Source organism: Pimephales promelas, chromosome 25 (genome assembly GCF_988280905.1).
Source record: "Pimephales promelas chromosome 25, fPimPro1.hap1.1, whole genome shotgun sequence".
Lineage (NCBI taxonomy): Eukaryota > Metazoa > Chordata > Actinopteri > Cypriniformes > Leuciscidae > Pimephales > Pimephales promelas.
Window position 1 is genome coordinate 17,789,808 of NC_142793.1, and position 19,150 is coordinate 17,808,957.

At 36.1% G+C, this 19,150-nt stretch overlaps 1 protein-coding gene across 2 annotated transcripts; it reads right to left on the minus strand.

Annotated features, from left to right (window-relative positions):
* Positions 1 to 636: 636 nt before the first annotated feature.
* On the minus strand, positions 637 to 17,440 carry kitlga (kit ligand a). 2 transcript variants are annotated; one of them, XM_039646889.2, is made up of 10 exons: positions 17,010 to 17,440; positions 8,931 to 9,038; positions 8,242 to 8,298; positions 7,992 to 8,147; positions 7,303 to 7,513; positions 6,681 to 6,716; positions 3,811 to 3,899; positions 3,641 to 3,715; positions 3,292 to 3,348; positions 637 to 3,185 (listed from the first exon to the last, which is right to left on the minus strand). In XM_039646889.2, the coding sequence occupies exons 1-9, from the start codon at positions 17,022 to 17,024 to the stop codon at positions 3,301 to 3,303; spliced, it is 795 nt and encodes a 264-aa protein (XP_039502823.2). In that variant the 5' UTR covers positions 17,025 to 17,440; the 3' UTR covers positions 637 to 3,185; positions 3,292 to 3,300. The 2 variants fall into 2 exon arrangements, with proteins under 2 accessions (XP_039502823.2, XP_039502822.2); XM_039646888.2 differs by having other exon boundaries at positions 3,603 to 3,715; positions 17,010 to 17,429.
* Between the last annotated feature and the right edge of the window lie 1,710 nt (positions 17,441 to 19,150).

Consider the following 19,150-nt stretch of genomic DNA (forward strand, 5'->3'; position numbering starts at 1 on the left):
ATGACATGCTATTTCCGATCAACAAAGTTCACACACACTTACACGGAAGAGTTCAGCCAAAAATCAACATTCTATTATTTCACCCTCATGTCATTGCAAACCTACATGTTTTTCTTTCTTTTCTTCCTTGAGACACAAAATAAGAAATTTTGACGCTATACACAAAATGGGAACCAAATTTTTCAAGAATTTAAAGGAAATGTATGATGATTGATCATTGTGGATCAATCACAACATCATTAAAGTGGTCAGTATGAATCAACATCGATATTGCAAGTCTTTTGAAGTCATAAAATAGTTTTGAGCAATACATTTTTTACTCATTACTCAATTCATTGCAACCTGATCAAGGAATCAGATAGTTAAACTCTATTCCAATTGACTGGATTCAAGATCAATTAATTTGTGGTGAAACAAAAAAAAAAATGATTCGCCACTTATCTGAACTACAATGAAGTTAAATGAATCATTTCTTCTGCAAGTTAATGAGTGAACCGTCCCGTCAAATGGATTTTACGTACTTTTTTTAAAACAAAGTCGAAAACAGGAAACTATCAAAAATGTAGCAGACAGCACAACTGTCATTATGATGATTTTATTAGTCATAATGAGAAGTAAGCCCACCCAAGCCTCAGCAATGGTGGATAAATGTACTTTATTCACATCTCATACATATATTTGCATATATTCATATAAAATACAGAATACAGTAGACTGTCACCCAGACAATGACTGGGCCACAATTCCTTGTTTACTTTTGGCACCCTGACTGGCTTCCTGACTAGCTGTGTTCTGCAGTCTTACAAATATGATGCAGGATCCAATTGCGACAGTTGGGACGTGCCAAATCGGAAAAAAAAAAGAAAAAAAATGGTTCCCTTGTACGTTCCTCAGATCTCAGCATCACAAAACGGAGCAACAGGGCAGTGGTGGGAATTTCACGGGCTGACTCATATGGTTTCTGGTTTGTGATTCAGGGGATCTTAAGACTGGGGGCGATGCCATACGCACACAAACAATTCCTACATGATGTAGGATAGTTCCCACTTTTGAAGTTGGTGCAGCTTATCTGTCACTATTACTTATTGACTCCTTATCAGGGCACAGACAAAGACGCCAAAGAAAGCATCATCACCCTCTAGACAGACTTCTGAACTTCTAGTTCAGAGTTTTCCAGAATCGATTTGAGCATAAAAATGAATCTTGCATGTTTATCATCTGTGACCTCACGCTGTTACATTACCAGCACTGCCCTGAACTACACTGAGATGATCTAAAGCAGTTTACAGGAAATCTCGGATGGAAAAAGTAAATAGTTTTTTTTTTCACTGACATGTCCCATAGAAAGCTTCAAAATGACTATGATTGTCTGCATGAAAACTGTTAGAACACTACGATAAGAGACGTTTCCATCGCTGCCGATGTTAATACGATTCTCTGTAAACATCCACCTTAAACGGTACAAGATATTATTTACCAAATGTCAACTTCACATTACATGCTGTATCTTAAAAAAAACTGTCGTGCTCTAAGAAAACAAAGACTGGGCAGACAACAGGTTATTCCCCACAACACAGGATATAGATCATTACAACCAGTTTGAGAAAGCAGGGTACAAAATCAAATCTGATCTCCACTGAGTTTCGTCTCTAAGTCATTAGCACTTGTCTATATGAGCCGTAGCTATCATAAATCAGTATGTACAGATTAAGCGCAAGACGTCAGATGTCAACATGCATAAATTGATTCGTACTCAGCAGGAGACCGAAGCCGGAACCGGATTGTGTTCTGCTTTTCTTGGAAAGTCATCTGAAATGTCTTAGAGGATTTTTTTTTTTTTTTAAATATATATATATATATGACTAGTGCAATAACATTAATTTTTCCGTAATAAATATATGGCTGGTTATCCAAAAAGAATCTTTACAGGGAGAGCCATGCTATGAAAAGGCACAAAAATATGAGTAGAAGCATACATGTACGTTTTCTATTACGGTACTGTTAGCGCGATCTTCCGACAGCATCAAAGGACCAAATAAATTTCTGTATTCGAATACGTTTTTTTTCTCTTCTTCTTTTTTTGGTGTACAGTCATGTCGTTTTGTTTGACGTAACACTACTTGAGTTTGTTTCGATCTTGAGTCTGACTGATGTATTTTAATACATTTGCTTCTGGAATGGAAGAAAAATCTGATTTTTATCCTAAATCAAATAAAACTCTCATGACCATTGACAAAAGCGGAGTCGTCGATTAAATTAGCAGCCACCAGAATGACTTCAAAAACACTGCAACAGACTTTATAAAAAGCTGTAAAGCGGAACTAAGTGCATTAATCGCGGATTTACTGAAAAGACTTTAATATATGATATATAGCATTAAAAGTCATTCACGTAACGCCGTCTTTTAGATGAGGAGCTATAATGGTACTCACAAGGTTGTAGCTAGTATGAACGTAGGGTTTACTCTACACGAGGGATTGCGAGATATTTTTTAAGGTAGAGATGATTGTGTATTGGTCATCTCATTGGATATTTAATGCCATGCAGGTGTCATGTCATATTCAGAAAATAAATAAATTAAGTCCACACCACCAGTCTATAGTGACAATAAAAACAATTCACAAATCAGACGATACAATCTGAAAATGACTTTACTGATTCAAGCACTCAAAAAAAGACGTCTGTTTGGACGCCCAGACCAAAAGAAAGAGAGAGAACAAGGATTAAGAAAGAAAGAAGGAGATGGACCAGAGCAGCTGGAGGTAGTCGATTCTGCTTTAACTCCTTTTCGATAGCCATCTGCTCTCAAGCAATAAAATGGCTGCCCTCCTTCTGAACTGCGGATCCTGCGCTCGAAAAAATGCGCTTGGCTATTTGACATCTCCGGGTGAATCCAATGCCGTGTTGCTTTCGTTCTGTTTTTCATCTAATTCCTCCTGCACAGTCTCCTTGCGGTCTCCGAGAGGAGAAGGAAGTGTGAAAGAGCATGAAGTGTGACTCAGAAGTTCTCAGAAGGAGCAACCGTATCAACCCCAATGGGTTCAGCAGTGGTTTATAAGAGGGCATCAGTTCTCAAAGAGCAGTTTCAGGCCTGTATGTGTCCTTCACAGCTAGAAGTTCAGTAAGAGAATCTTTCGGAGGTGGTGCTTGTTTGTTCCTGTCCGTTGTGCCGTCTGAAGCAGTGACTGTAAAATGTTATATATATATATATATATCAGTAACAGCTTGTGTGTTAAAGTAGGTTAAGTTAAAACTTCATTTATTTTAAGAACTTATGAAATTATTATTCACCTGCGTTGGTTAAAATGGGGGTGGATTTACACCACCATGATAATATTTAATCTGTTTCTGGAAAAGGAAAATAGAAAGTTGGAGTGAAACAACTGAATCCAAAAATGTTTGCCACTTAAGCCACACTTAAAATGTATATATATATGTGTGTGTGTTTATTTGTTATAAAACAATATATAGTGACATTTAATTTGATTTATTTTTAGGCAGTGCCCAATCTGAAGTATAACTTAAGTATCCACATATTTTAAAGGGTCAATGAAAGTGTAAAAAACAGCACACTATGCAGATTCGACTGTTGCAAACATTACTTTTCAGATATCTCCACATCTAATGGGGGTACACTGACTTCCTCTCCTGAGAAAAGGGCGGGACCTTCTTCTGGACTCTGTTCAGTTTGGGGGGCATTTCTTCTAGATTTAATCTGCATCACAAACAGACAAAAAACAATACCAGTCAGAACAAAAAGTGAAAATGCTGTGATCTTGAAGGCTTAGCAGAGAAAGCCAGCACACATACCTTCCACACCAACAAAAACACCACTGCCATGAACGGGATGGCGAGGAGGGACATAAGACTGCTCTCCACAACTTTCGGAAGGAATGCCCCTAGAGACAAATTAGACTGGTTTTATTAGTTTGCAAATATGCACTTGTTAGACGATGACAGATAGCCAGATAACCTTTGATCCTTGCCGAAAACATCTGTCTGTAATTATGAACTAAACTAAACTGACCTGATCTACATAGCGTGACAGTTTTCTTCAAATAAATGTTAAAGGAATGGAACAACCAAAATAAAATAAAATAAAAATTCTGTCATGATTTACTCAACATGTTATTTTTTCGTTGATTTTCGTCAAAATTTGACCTCATGTCATTCCTCGTTTCCTCAATAGATAGTGTCTTTTTTAAAGGTGCTCTTAGCGATGTTGGTTGACGTCACTTCTTGTTGACGTTCGAAGTATTGTCAAACAAAACGGAGGCTAGCTCGAGCCTTCCCTCATCCCGTCGCCTCCCCCTCCCTTCCGTGCTTCCTGAAACAGGCTTTTCCGATGTTAAAGCTACACTGTGTAATTTTTACTCCCATCTAGTGGTGAAAAGGTATATGACCATCCAGTGAATATTAGTTTCTGTTCCTCTCAATTCCGATTTCGTTTTAACTCCTACGGTGGCCAGTGTAGTCCAAGATTAAGATGGCTTCCAGTTCGACCTCGTCCATGAGTGTTAACTCAAACGTAAACGTGAAAGGCGAAGTTTGAATTAACGGGTATGTCCCTCTTTGGCTAATGTACTTTCAAGATGGAGGGGCAACATGGCGACCGACATTAGAACCCCTTACCCGTATGTATTTTCAATGGCATATTATACACTCACGAGAATACTTTATTACTTGAACGAAGTAAATGTGCATTAATGAGCACATATATTTTTGAAAGAACTAAGTGTTTTTAGCTAAGAATAAACTAAAAAAAGTTACACAGTGTAGCTTTAATTCCAACACAGTCTCATGAAAGTGCGTCTCTATACCACGATTGTCATTTCTAGTGGCATTTATATGCCAAAAATTGTTTTTGCATGCATATGCTACGCACTGAAAACCCCTTGGGTACGTTTAGGGGGAAGGGGGAAGGGGGATGGGGAGTTCGTACTTATTATACGCCATAAAGTGCGTTCCATATACACGCAAAAACTATTTTTGGAGTATAAATGGCATGAGAAATGACATTTGTGCTATAGATACAAACTCTCAAGAGATCGGGCTCATTAATTCGGGACCCCTTCTCTTGCTGTTTGTTCATCAGAACGTCGTCTTTTTGTCCGTGTGTCGGCCGTATCAAAATTCAAGAGAATATAATTCTAACGTTAGTCATTGTCGTTGTCCAGGACATTTCTCCTCTAGCTAACTTCCCTCTTCATGCTTCTCTCTCCTCCACACCCCCCTTCATGTGCAAGCACCAACCCCCCAACTCCCCAACCCTCACCCCCAAATCATTATTATTATCGGTTATTGGGTGGAACACTATTTGTCATGTTTCCTGGTGCAGGTTTGCACAGTTTTTTTTTTTTTGGTTTGTTTGTTTTTTACAGTGTGTTCAGGAGACCGGCAGCTAGCGGATAGTGAGAAGATGTTTGCTGTATGTGACAAAAAATGTTTCAGCCTAAAAATGTGCACCTCTAAACAAATATTAAAGAAATAGATTACCAAAAATAAAATAAGATGAAGAATAAAATTATTAAAATGTTAATAAAATGTTTTAATGGTACACTATGTACTTTTTTTGTTAAAAATGAACAAAATTTAAATAACGACTCAATACATCATTAATCCTTCTTTCAAAACGTGTTTTTTTTTTTTTTACTATACTATTATAAGTGTTTATACTTTAGATCTGGCAAGATGGTTTTCGCAGAAAATTGCGTACATACGTCACTCGCCTGTGTGTATATATCGTCACATCCATAAATAAAGAAAAGTTGCTCTGGCTACTTTGCCGCATACATGGTGTGGCGAGTGGCATAGGTTAGTTGGCACAACAAGTGACAAAAGGTTTACATGGAGCAGCTATATCTCGAACCTCCGAGGAATCACCCTTTAAAGAACTGAGGAGAGTCTGCTGTCAAAAAAAGAACGAGCCTGTGATAAAACAAGAACCAACATTGGCTTGGCTTTTCGGAGATGGCAAAAACTGAGGGACTGGAAATGAACAGATAAATTGCCATATGTAGCTCTCTAGAAGAGTTTATTTTAAAACATTATCTATTGTGCAGGATCATTTCACTATGGGCTATTGTAGCGCAGTGCTGGAATTTAATTTCAAGGAAGTACCATGCCTGTTAATGGGTATAGCTACAGTAATGTCTTCAGCTAGTCAGCTTGAGATCCTTTCCATCTTATGGATCTTAAGCCTAGTAGGGCATGTTTTATGAGCAGTAGGATAATCTCAATGTATTTTTTTAGTTATGAGAAAGAACCATATTCATCTGCACATTCATGCAGAGCAGAACCAAAACAATGTGTTTCTGCAAAATGCATGCAGTTTTGTTTTTATTAATGGCGAGAGAGCCAAAAGTTACAGTGTGTACCTGTAAAAAATTATATGAAACTTCTGTCATCATTTACTCAACTCCATGTTGTTCCTGGATTCCCCCACAAACATAATAAGACTAAACAAAAAAAAGGCATAAAACAGCCTTATTCCCTATTCAATTTTATCATTTGGAAAATAGACGTATCTCTTCTTGTGTCCCAGGGAAGAGAGAAAGTCATGTAGGTTGGTTTGGAACAACATGAGGATACGTAAGTGTTTTTTTTTTTTCATTTCTGGATCAACTATCCCTTGGAAGAGCACAATAGTGATGACTGAAGACATTTATGTGATATCTCACCTTTTTCGGGGTCATCAGGCAAACCGTTACGTTTCTCTAGAGAAAGCCAGAAACAGAGAAGCATTAAAAGTCGCAGATAGAAACCGTTCATTGTTAGATGCTTAAAAAGTCGGACACAATCTCCTTTTCTCTCCGCCCCATGAAAGATCTGATCTGTCCACTTTTAGAAAGAAAGAGCTTGCGCTTGGGAAGATCTGAAGATTGCTCTGTAATCAACATGGTGACAATTGGACTTCGATTCTGTTCTCCCTTTCATGCCGTTCACTAGGGAGCATCTCTTGGTTTTGAAACTCAGCTGAGACTCTGTCATAATAGGGCTGACAAAAACATGTTGCCTTCTCGTTTTGTCCAGCGGCTTCGTTTGAAAGGCATGCAGCACACACACATACACCCACGCACACACACAACATGCGGAAAATTGCAACCAAAGCTGCCACAAGAGATATGATTTAAAAGCGGGTGTTAACATCTAAAACCTCAGTTGCAAATGGGCGGTCTTCCGCAAACGACATTCTGCAGTTTCTCAATAGCTTCATTAAAAAGTGACACAGACAACACTCTGCAAATGGTGTCCATGCCTTCGTACAAAGGCCTTTAAGGCTGGTTATAACATGCGCCTCACCATTTGTACTATGTTGCGCTGACGTTGGCGACATCGTTGTAGTTGTCGTTACTGTTGTTTTTGTGGACGTGGGACATGGCGGGGGATCGCAATCGCCGGCCTCTCTCGACGAATTGGCAGTGTTGAAAAAGTCCTCCACATATTCAAAATACTTTGCCGTAAGCCACATCTCCTCTACATAATGACACTCGAATTCTTGCATTGAATTCTCCTAAAAGGTACAGAAAAATAATTGTTGATTTTTATGATTTTTACTTTCAAATAGAAATAGAAATTTAAGGCTTATTCAAATAAATTATTCACAAAATTATTCAATTTACAAAAGTTGGTCATTAGTTACAATGTTTTGCATTTTTGGTAGCGTTTTATTTTACAGTACATGTACTTACAGTGTACTTACCTAAGAAATTACTGGGTAATATAACTACATGGATTAATGTTAGGCTTAGGGGTAGGTTCAGGGTTAGTACCTAGTTATTACCCACTTATTTTAATTACTATAATAAGCACATACTGTAGTATGTACGTACATGGGGAACAGGACTGTAAAATAAAGTGCTACCATTTTTTTTTTTTTTTTTAGAAACCATTACTGAAAAGACAATGGCTTCAAAATAATAAAACATAAGAAATTTCACCGGTATGCAAAACGGTTGTTTAATGTTATAACATTGGTTAAGGTAACTTACCAAGCCATGTCCAATGTGATACCGCATCTCTTGCAGTATTTGGACAAAAGTGCCTATATTATCTTTATTGGAGGATATGTTCCCAAACTTCTGCGCCAGGCCTTTTAAGCTCACCTCCAAGTGAAATACATTTAGCTTCACCCAGCACATATCACTCTTGAAGAAAAAATGAAAGACATTACTTTGTTATCAACCTGCTCGCTTTTATTGCTGTGAATGATTCCACGAAAATTGAATAACAAAAACTCACCACTTCTTTAGGTATATAACGAACTGTAATCTTGTAGTCTTTTGGAATATTCTGTTTCTAATGGGAGAGAAATAAATCATAAAAAGCCAATTCTAAGTGCCAAATACTACACTGCACATGGTCATTTGATCATCAATAAAAATGCAAAACGGAAAATCGACTATTAAGTAACCACAATATAAACAAAGAATTACTGTAATTCGCTTTATAACCTTGGCTTATGTATAGTAACGAAAACTACCAACATATGTTACATATTTACTTCAAAAGATCTACATTTTAATCACTGGTCATCAACCTTTCAGCAAATGGCACGCACAGTGATGTTGCATCATAATTCATAATAAATATTTTGCTAAAGGAAAGTGAATACCATTAAACAACACACAAGTTCAAACAAAGCGATAAACTCAATAATACTTTCAACAAGCCAATGATTTTTGAAGTTTCTAAAGAGACTGTCTGCAGAAAAGCATTTCTTTATGTATACGACTCCATTATCATACTTTGAACCATATGTCTGCAGTTTTCATTCCAACACACATGAAATAAATTTGAGCTCTTTTCCCCTGAGCATCGATAAATCAGCCTTTGCTGTTTTGTCTTTCAAAAAAATAAGATCAGAAAAAAAAAAACGAAAAAAAAAAAAACCCACGGCACTGGAGAGATAAGAATGTCCGAGCTCTTACCAACAAAGAAATTTTCCTGATGTCATCTGTAATGGGATTTCCTATTTCACTGGAATAGGCAGCAACTGTAATGTACAGCAATAAATGGACACAGGTGCATATCCAAATCTGAAAAAACAAGAATTAAAAGATCAGTCTGAGGCTAATAGATCTGAATTCTTTTAATAATACAGATCTGTGTCCTAATTTATAATCTCATTGTTCAGAGGAGTGTTAAAGCGGAAAATGTTTTCACTGCTATTTTAAGAATATCCGGGTAGGGTTCACTAGAATAAATGAACGTTTTTGTCTAGCAAACTCTCCTTCCCTTCCGCCGCTATAAAGCTGGTTGTCCCATGGTGGCTTAGAGCTTTATTAAAGCTTTTGCTCTACTCTTTCCAGACCTGCGATTTTAGCTTGTTGCATAACAAGAGGCAGATTTGCTCTTAGCCCTGATTACAAGGGTGATCCCAGACAAACAATGCATGAGCCTTGTCAGGAGAAACGGGCCAGTAAAAGAAAGAGTTTCGGCTTTGCTCTGAGAGGGAGCGGACAGAGGTGAAGAGCAGAATATTTCGAGGAAAGGCTGTTCAGCTGCGAGATGCTCTGAGTATATAATTGCACAATTACAAAATTGATGCCCTGCAATTACCTATTTTCGAAAATTTCTTTTGGGATTTGGGATCACGTGACCTGATCCAATGCGTTTCTAGGGAGGCATTTACATTTAAAAAAAGCAGTTGCAGGGGTCTCATGTAAAATGGATGAATCGTTCAAAACGGACCATATTTACTTTCTTAATGCGAATGATTCATGCTATTCCAAAGTAAATTTTTACATTAACATGCAATCATTTTCATCTGAAACCACTTTCCTTTTTTTTTTTTTTTTTACTGATATCACTAAGGCTGTGCAGGCTTATTGGATAATGTTAACCTATTTACACAAACTAGCATTCTTTTTAGCTGTTGTTTTAGCAAAGTAACATTTTATTCTTTAGTCTTTTTTTAAGCAAGCAGTGTTCGATTTTAATTAATTAATTTATTTATTTATTTGTAGCAAACCATCATTGAGAACTAGCATTCTATTTAGCCTTTGGTTTAGCAAATTAACATTGTATTTAGACTTTTTTTTTAAAGCAAACTAGCAATTAGTCTTTTCTATTTTACAAACTAGCGTTCTATTTTGCCTTTGTTTTAGCAAACTAACATTGTATTTAGCCATTGTTTGGACAAAGATTCTATTTTTCTTTTGTTAGCAAACTAGGATTACATTTAGCAAATGTTTTAACAAACTAGTATTCTATTTGTCTTTTGTAGCAAAAAATAGCATTCTATTTAATAGTTTTGAGATTCCAAAAACATTCCATTTAGCTGTTGTTTCAACAAACTAGCATTCTATTTGTCTTATTTTGCAATAGTAGTTGTTGTATGAAGCTAACAATCTATTTAGCCATTGTTTTAGCAAACTAACATTCTATTTAGCCTAGCATTTTATTTAATAATAGTTTTAGCTAAGTAACATTTTAATTGGCTGTTTTACACTTTTCATTGTTCAAAATAAAATAAAATATCCACCTCTACACTTTTTCTCATTAGATATTTAGATTAATTAGGAAATGTGACATAGCATCTTAAAAATGCGAACACCATGGCAGGATGTTCAAGTAAACAGTAAGACACAGTTCAATAAAAAGAAAACAAAAACATTTAGTCTAAATATGAATGGTTGGAGAAGTGGTGCTTTAATGTTTTTTTTTTGTTTGTTTTTTTTACAGAATTTAAACTTCTAGTTCTAAATGAATTTATTGACAGTATAAAAACAGCATGCAAATAAAAGCACCACCACCACTAAACTACAAATGTAATTTAATAAACTACAATATCTCATTAACACTGGATAACCAGTTTAAACTATCTCCAATTCCATGCAACCAGTTTGTTTTCTTGAAGACCATATTTAAAGGTAAATAAGTCCTACCTTCAGCCATAAGGAAGAGCCTTGTTTCATCACCGATTACATCATGGCATCAATGATTTCACATTAAATTGATACTGTTAGGCAGGTCATAGGCTTTTTAAGCAAATCTACAAATTTATAAGAGGGAAATTATATATTTCCAACTAACTCTCCTAAAATTTTCTACCTGGCTAAACAGGGCATGTTTATTTGCATCAAACTATAAATAAGACTAACCATATGTAAATGCTTAGGTCTTGCTTTGAATTTTTGGACTACAAATAAAAGTAAACAAAGCTACAGCATCTGGAATTTAGTATGTACTCGAACAAGCAGTTTATCTGTAGCAAGTCTTTCAGACAGCATCATAGGAGACTGTAATGGGCTCTTGCGTGTTGTGAACCAGATGAGCAGGATTTGTTGAAATTTGGTGACTGAAGCAACATATGGAAGCCCAGATGTTTTATTGGTTATATTATCCAACATTTTACTTCCTCTCAGACTTTAAAGTGTCTTCATAGCAAGAACAATGATTTCAGCAAGTACTTTAGACACATCAACTCAACAAACACAATTTAAATGTGAACCATTCAAACTCTCTTGCCTCATATTTAACACCGACTGTCATAAATCAATATAGCGTAAGCAAAGTGAACCGATGACAGGATCAGCTGAACAACATGTCAAATACAACAGGTAACAAATCATTACAAATAGCTCTAATGATTTGATCCAAAATAGGGTTATTCTGCTCTATAATTAGCTTTTCATGTTTCTGCCTAAGAAAAAAATGAAATAAAAAGAAAATTAGTCCTATTTCTCACAATTCAACTCTTTATATCACAGTCTCAAATTAGTTTCTCATAATTGTGTACTGTAAAAAATATTGTTAGTTTAACTTCAAAAATTAAGTAACCTGGTTGCCTTAAAATTTTAAGTTGATTGAAATGGAAAAAGTGAGTTAATACAATGAAGGAGATTGATTTAATCATCAGAAACTAAAAATAATAAGTTATCTGAACTAAATAAATTATTTAAGTTGATTTGACAAAAGAAAAAATGCTGTGATAACAAATCTTGAAAATATTTTTTTACAGTGCGACTTTATTTCTCATAATGTGACTCTTTTTCTATAATGGCAAAATTATACAACATGACTTTATATCTCAAATTAATTTTTGTTTTTCATAATTGTAAAGTTACAATTGCAAGATTACATGACATTGCAATTGCCCTTTTTCCTGTAATATCCTGCAACGTGACTATATCTCCCAAGTGCAAATATCTTGTAAACTCTTAGTCTAAATAAACAGGCTTTTGATAGGATATAGACCCCTGAATGATAAACAAATAAATCTCGAAAGTGTTAGCTACAACAGATTAAACGAAAGAGGTGACTTTCACTTAGCTGGACACAGGAGAAGAACAGTATCTCATTATGGCTAACCATGAGCTGATCTAAACACCGGCAGTGACACAAACTCCACCCTTCCTTTTGAACATCGTGTGTTATAGTAACTCTGTCAGCTAGAGAATAAGATGATCACCAGAGTCATGCTGACCAGACACTTTGATCGCAAGGGTTTATTAACTTTGCAAGCTCCCCAGACGTACAAGCTCATTCTGAACAATGTACCATTCACTACATAATCTTATTAGTAAGAACAGAGCCCAGTGTAACACATGGTGCCCGGAAAAATGTCTAGTCACCATCCATCTTCTTTCTTTTCACAGTTATCACTTATATATCACATGGTGTACATCAGTCTAATAATTCAAATACAAGCAGCATCCCAATGTCTGATATCCGCTAGCTGCGTGTTAGCAATGCGACAAATGCTACCAATTCATGCTACAAGGAAAAGGCTTAAAGATACTTAACATACAGTCTCTTCATTTTGATTTAAAAAGTGACAAGATGTGAGTCCGGAAGACGGTTTTGTAAAGCCATGTGATCAACTTACGCAGGCCAGAATAGCGAGAGGACAAACATCAGTGGCCGGAAAACTAGCATAATCGTTTCAGCCTCTGTTGAATAGTCAGCGACCAGTATCCACTCAAAAACTACTCAAATCAAATTTGCTTCAGCAAATTGCACTCAGACATTCAGGTGCACTTTACAAACCTCTGGCTAACCGAATAAACACTAGCTAAAGATGCTATCACATGTCCCAAAGAATATATGTGCTCTCTCATGTTGCCAAGACAGAAGAATGTTTAATTCGTCCTCACCACGCACCCATGACTATACACTTCTGTGCTTCGTACTATTTCTTAGTCGGTTAAGTCAAAGTCATTGGGTTCTGCTAAACTTCTGAAGCCAAACGAAAGAATTGGAAAAGACATAGCGGATTTACACTAGCTGGGGAAGCATCAATTACACTGTCCCCTTATGAGTGTTTAAATAAAGGGCAACAGTGCCACAGGAGTCCAATGAAATGTGATCTGCCTATTTGATAGCTAATTTAGAGGGACTCTATGACTGGGTGGGAGCAAAAATAACAATAGCCTGTCCTGGAGGGAGGCCTTGTTCAGGAACTAACCACGAAAAGTAGCTATGCTAATAGAACACACAACACAGAAATAAAAAAAATGATGAGGATCATATTATATGCTCGGAGTTTAATTTGATTGACATCCAGTTTACAAAGTGCGCCAATGAAAGCAAGAGATTTATTTGCTGGTCTAGTGATTTCAGTTCTATCATTGGGCTCAATTCACTTTAAAGAGTCCATTATGCAATTAAGCTCTTTCCAAACACGGATGAAGTTTCACCCTTTATTGTAAATGGCTATCCGCTATTGAAAACCTTTTTATTTGGACTAGGCTTAGCCTGTGTCAAAGCCAGGTAAGTATAAGGACTAAAAGGATATGGAAACAAAGTAAATAGGTGAACAGGCTTCATGGAATGGCTGCAATGATGTTGGCAATGATAATGCTCCATTAAATTATGGCTCAACCCACAACACAAATGGTAATTTCTGCTACTTTATCTTCTCATTTCAAACCACATATTTATGTACTAACTAATTTATGTACCAATTTTTTTTTTTTTTTTGTCTGAACACTGACTCAGCTCATTGTGTGTTTGGGTTAGTGGGTAATTTATTGCCTAGAGGACTTCTGCTTCTTAATTTACACAATATAAAAATCTTCCCTTCGTCAGTGACTTAACAGGACAAGTCGAATCATCTGATATGACAAAATCAGATTTACGGCCCATAAACTTTCTTAAACGTAGACACAACAGCACACTATTGTTCAGCTACAGCCCAAGCAAAATGACTTCACTGCATCACAAAAACATTTCTAGCAATATCCAGAAAATCCAAGATCCTGGCAAATGGCCAACCATTTACCCCAACATTGTCCATCAATTTTATTAAACATTGTCTTCACATGTTATATTGCTATTTCTGCAGTTTTTAGGGAAAAAAACATTATACTGTAACTATACAGTGATTTTAGGGAGAAAAATGTGCTTTTTGCTTTAGTAGACTACAACAATCAAACAATCAAAAATAATTCTTCAATAAATGGTTATCTACAGTACACCATTTGATTGAAGTAACAAAGTATTTAAATGATGGGAAAAGACAACAACACATGACAGCCAAATTATGAGAGAACTGATGGACAACACATAAAGCACTGCAAATAATGTAGGTCATCTGTGTGTTTTATCTTTATTGGGGTAATGCTGCAACCTCCCATATTAACTACATTTGGTACTTACAACTAAGACTTTTGCAGAGTAAAAGGACCTTCTAGGGATTTGCTAACTAAATGTATAAATTGAAATTTCTAAATAAAAAAAGGACTTATGACTCATACTCAAGCATATGCCATTGCTTAAAAATCTGGTTGTGCATGCTAGCCGTGTCTTAAAAGATCTGTTATCATTAAAACCAGTTTTAAAGATTATGAATGGAATTACTGCTATGGTCTCTATACAACATGTTACTGAATGGCTCATTTTATTTGCAATGACTTCACAGCTGAGGTGCTAATATAAGATTTTGCATGTCTAATTTCAGAGGTTAAACACACAAATCACATTTGTACATAAAATACAGTCTATACACAAGAATGCCAACTGTCAAAATACCTGCACATTTCACCATTTTTTTTTTTTTCCAGGAAGAAGCATGCGCTTCATATGGACATGTGTGAAGAACATACCAGACAAACATCTGGTATTAGTTACTCATGAAAAGGAAATTCAATAATGCAAAATTCCCAATCTTCCCCTACTTCAAGATTGCTAGTTTTTGGTGCAGAACATACTTCCTCATAGTCACATTGCAAACTGTCACTTACTTTTGCCTTTGGGCTTGGCACATGATCAAATGTTTGCTTTCAAGCTAGATGCTACACATAATTGTGTAGTTTTGGCAAAAGGGCCGATGTTTGTCACGGGTGATGGAAAAAAAGTTCAATTATTATTCACATACAAGGTTTGTTTTTTAACTGCAGCCACAGAATACTGTGCACTGAAACAGAGCTGCACCCACTTCATACACTTAATTCTTTCTAATAGAATAACCACAAGATGAAATGCCTCAATCTTGATCAGAAATCATAACTGTCACGTGTACAGTGTGAGAGAGCTTCCTGTGCTTATGTTTGCCAGTGATTAACTTTATTTTGTGTAATAATGTTACAAGTGATAATAACAAGAAAAGCAATGATATTCAAATATAATATAATATATAAGTTTCTAAAGGGGGGTTTCACAGCGATGCCAAAGAACCAACATTTTGGTTTCCCTTAAAGAACCTTGAAGGTTCTTTCAAATAACCTTTTTTTTTTTTAAAGAACATTTTAATAATCTAAACCTTTTTCCACTATAATGAACATTTTGTGCAATGGAAAGGATCCATGGATGCTAACCGTTCTTCAAATAAAATAAAAACTTTATGAAGACAGATTTATGAGTGTTGATGAAAACTCCTGAAGTTGAAATTAAATAATTATATGGTAGGCAAGCCTACTCAAAAAAGTGTTTTACTGAAGCAAGTGAATGTTCCAACATTTCATACCAATGAATCATCTTAAAACTGCCTTACTCCCAGCAAGAGGTAATGCAAATTCAAAGCAGGACAAAGGTGCAAGGGGAATGACTTATGTCTGCTCTTCATACATCACTATAGAATAAGCCGCCTTGAAGTGAGAGTAAAAATATCCTTACACCAAGGCAAATGTTTTTCAGGTGAATGCTCATAATTTACAATAGGCATACAAGCGCAAAGCCTGGCGTAGTTCACTTCAAGGAAAGGAGGGTAAGCGACGCGTTACTGATGCTGGTCGAGATACGATGCATTACGACTAAATAATCCCCCACAGTCAATGAAAACCATTTCCACTGGGTTAGTTCTCATTGTACAACATGACCAAAATATCGAGTAACGTATCAGGAAAATCTCGTTTTCACATTATGTTTATATAGGCTAACACCTGTGTAACTATTAGGCCTACGTTCAAAGGTCGTTGCGTTTTATCGTAGACTAGTTATTTTGCTCTTATCCTTTTTCAAGGACTTTATTGCTCATTTTATCATGTTTTAATTGTCATATTATTCAAAAGAGAACAAATTTTGTCGAGAATATAGGCTTGTCTGAATGTCAATAAAAAGATCATTTCTGAAGCTTATATTCCTGCCTTGCATGTTTCAAACAATTTGAAGGTGATAATTTAATTGCACTTTCGACCGTTTGACCGAATTCTGAAAATTCATAGGCAAATTGAGAGGAGATTAGCCTACTGAATAGTGACAAGTTAAGTTGATGGGAGCATTTTTTGTTATAATGACATCCGCCTCTTCTAAATCAAGGCACTTAATAATGTCAAGCGACAAGATAATTTCAAATAAACCATTAGGTGTTAGCTCCTTTCACACCCCCACCTAAGCTACCAATTAAATGCGGACTTAAAATTCGATGCAAGAAAGTCTGACAAGACGAAGACTATCGCTTTAACGTGTTGTAATATAAACATGCTATTGTATTCATTTACATTTCCTTCAGTTACCTTCTGCAGACAGCGCAGTTTTGCACGCGCAACGGAGCGAAAAACAAATGCAAATCACACGTGATTCACGCTAAATTACTAGCAAAGTTCAAGCAAAAGCCGTTCACTTACGTTTGACTTCTTCATATGGAACGAGAGGAGTAACTCCAATGTCAGCGAAACCCTATTTTATCTTACTTCGGCGGGCAGGGAAAGGGTTTTCTTCATCCCAAAGGAACATATCCAAAATAAAGTAGAATCCAAGTCGGGAGGGAAAGAAAGTCACCTAAATCTGCGTAATGATGGTAAGTATCCAGGTAGACGCTTCATACCGCACGTTGGAGAACGGAAGGCTGCAGATAGAATCAAGAGTTTTTTTCCCAAGAGCAAAGCCTTTTTATCGTGTGACTTCTGCGCACTCCCGCCCACCCCAGTTTCTCTCGGTCGTCTACTGCCCTGGGTCTCACTCAATCGATTTCACAATCACCACATAAAACGTCCAGTTCAGATTTATTTAAAAGGAGATGTTTTCCTGCTAATTTTCACAGGATGGGGTCGCTTGTTTATGGCTCGTCGTGACAGCAGATAGTTTGTAAGATGTTTTGTAGCTTATGGCTGTGGAGTGTTTTAGCTCTGAGGCGTAATAGAAATGCTTAGTGGTTTTTGGTATCTTTCTGGAAAACGTTTCATCACGGGGACCGTTTTTTACTGCATCTTATTATTTCTCTGCTTGCGATATGTCAACAACAAGTCTTAACCTAGACGATGAAGAGCAAAACAAACGGCTAAATTAGATTTTGTTATGGAAACTGTAAAAACAATATTCAAATTTTGAATAAAAAAAGACCATTCAAAGTTTCGCCACCGGTAAATGAAGTGTAAACTAGCTATAGTAGCAAAGTGATTTTGTTGGTTTTACTGCAAATCTCATGTAGCACACGTGTTTCACTTTTCTGTGTTATAAATGGTCAAATGTGACAGACGTGTGCTAGCACTGAGGTAAACAGTGACATCTACAGCAGTAGTACAGTATTCTGGCTAAAACTATCTGTTTTTTAAAATTAAGTTACCCTTTAGGCAAGGAGAAATTAGATGGAGTTTAAACTAGGGTACGACTAAAAATATGACCTAAAATTAAAAAAAGTAATAAAATAGAAATGTAGCCTGCTAATGCATAGCCCCATTCCAAAGTCTCATTTTTTTGCAAACAGGAAATAGGCTATTCAGAATATTTAATTGCAATGAAACAAAATGTTGGCTAATATTCCCTGTTATTAAAGGCAAAGCTTATTATATTAGTTGAACTTAATAAATCAATTTAAAATATAATTATTAAAATAGGCTATAGGCTACTTCATCACAAAATGAATTCTACCTGCAGTGTAGCAAATACTCTTTGAAATAAAAAACTTTTCTCATGTGAATCTCAGCTCAGGGATCAGAAAGATAGACTAGGTGACAGCTTATCCACTGACCCATCTTACCCCATCCTGCCCTACTAACACAATGAGAGCACACCAAATGCTTTATTTGAATTGTATTCTCTAAACCTAAAACAATAAAACTTAATCAGTTTTTCTAGCACATTTTAAGAGGACATTTTCTGAAAACTACTTTGTTTGCAAAAATATCCATTTCTGTTTTCGTTCCTGTGGGATATTCTTCAAAGTTTGTCTGATGAACCAAGAGGGATGGAGCTTTGCAAATGGGCCAGTTATGTTTTATTTATTACTTAAAAATAAATTGATCAACTTATCCTTTGACATCATGGGATGGGGCAAGCTGCTACTTGATACATAAGGCCCACATGTGTTAAAGATGCCATATAATTATTAATTTTATAAAAAAAGTTGTTTCAGTTGAGCAAAACAAAACTGGCACATCTTACCCCACTCCCCTCTAGTGCAGGGCAACCATTTCTCTGTTTATTTGTTGCGTTTCTTACAGAACAGTGTTCAGTGTCAACCTTTAACTAATTCGCTTGCACTCTTTCTGCAACAAATGTGCTGTTTTATGGGTATGTCCGCCCAATGAACTAATGCACTGTCGTACCTCTGATAATGATTTCATCTATTATTACAGCTTTTTCCTCTTTCTCTTGCTCTCATCAAGTTGTCACAAGTTTCGCTTCACCTCCCCTTGTGCATCTTTTCATGTAGGAGTGATAACTTAATCGTCTTTTATTTTCTGTTGCCTGTTTTTCTTGATATTCATGTGTAACTTAAGATCAGACTATTTATCACCTCCTGCATGACAGACACTAATTTAATCAA